Here is a 1,143-nt window from a genome sequence, read left to right as displayed (position 1 = left end):
GTTCCGTAATTTTTCCGGAACTTTTCGTAAAAATTCTTAAACATCCAAGAATTTTCATGTTCTGAGGCATAATAAGTCTTGAAGTTTCTGTTAGATTTTACAACTTCCAGAAAAATTACGTGACTTTTTCGTAGTTTTTCGGTGACAGACCCGAAAATTTACTGAACGTTTCAGATTTATTCTCTTATAGAAAAGTAAGTAGTTCCTATAGAAATTCACTCAAAACGATTCTCGCTTGCGGATTACGTGAAAAGTTCCGTAATTTTTCTTGAATATTTCTCTCCGTGTGGCTCGCCGAGGCTGGACCAAGGCCGATTGAGGATAGGCACCAAAGGCGCGGCAATATTGGGCTGCCAGTACTGCCCAATCGTGGCCGTTTGACTTTGCGCCCCCGGTACTGCACGGAGAGAAATTTTTCAGAAAAATTCTAGTGCTAGCACGGGAAAAAAGGCGGCCAGGAAAAAATTCCAGTGTCGGCACTAGAAATTTCATTGCGGAAAACGCGAATTTTTGCCCCGTATTTATGTGAAAATTTCGCAGAATCCCCAGAAATTTTACCAGAAATATCAAAAAATTTTCCCTTAACAGCACTAGAATTTTGCACAGCCGGTGGATTGTGAATTTTTCCAGTACTACTAGAATTGTTCTAGAAAATTTCTCTCCGTGTAATAGGAAGGCACCAACATCGCGGTCGCGATGGCCCTAGACAAAAAATGAATAAGGACGCCCATTCGAATCATTACAGCCCTCCCATTCGGAAGCAAAAAGCCCTCCCATTCTCCGAATAAAATCCGAACGAAGCGTAAAATACTCCACCATAAATCCCGTCCCCTAAACCCCCGAAAATAAAAATTGATATAATACTCACCTAAGATCCCAAGCCTGTAGTTTATCGTTACCACAACGACACCACCATAACTGGCAAGAACAGAGCCATCATACGGGTTACCGCTGTTCCACTCGTAGCTCTCGCCATGAACGAATACCATCACGGGATACCTTCTGCTGGCGCCGTCTCTAGCTCCAGCTGGAAATCGATAAAAATTATGGATGATCGATCGGTAACGCTGACAACGCTCTGAGGGGGTGAGGTTTTTTCGTACCGCGTGGGGCCCGCGGGCTTACAACACGGTACGACGGGCC

General features: G+C 44.1%; 1 protein-coding gene across 1 annotated transcript in view; it reads right to left on the bottom strand.

Moving 5' to 3' along the window:
* Positions 1-1,143, bottom strand: part of LOC107036122 (neuroligin-4, X-linked) — a 206,741-nt gene that overhangs the window by 33,835 nt on the left and 171,763 nt on the right. Inside the window, exon 2 of the mRNA XM_015253862.1 lies at positions 869-1,027. Coding sequence (XP_015109348.1) covers positions 869-1,027 — 159 coding nt within the window. The remainder of the gene's footprint in view (positions 1-868; positions 1,028-1,143) is intronic.

Source organism: Diachasma alloeum, unplaced genomic scaffold (assembly GCF_001412515.2).
Source record: "Diachasma alloeum isolate Michigan unplaced genomic scaffold, Dall2.0 Dall_scaffold_00206, whole genome shotgun sequence".
In the NCBI taxonomy this organism is placed as follows: domain Eukaryota; kingdom Metazoa; phylum Arthropoda; class Insecta; order Hymenoptera; family Braconidae; genus Diachasma; species Diachasma alloeum.
The sequence above is the reverse complement of the archived record's forward strand: the minus strand, read 5'-3'. Positions and strand labels throughout refer to the sequence as shown.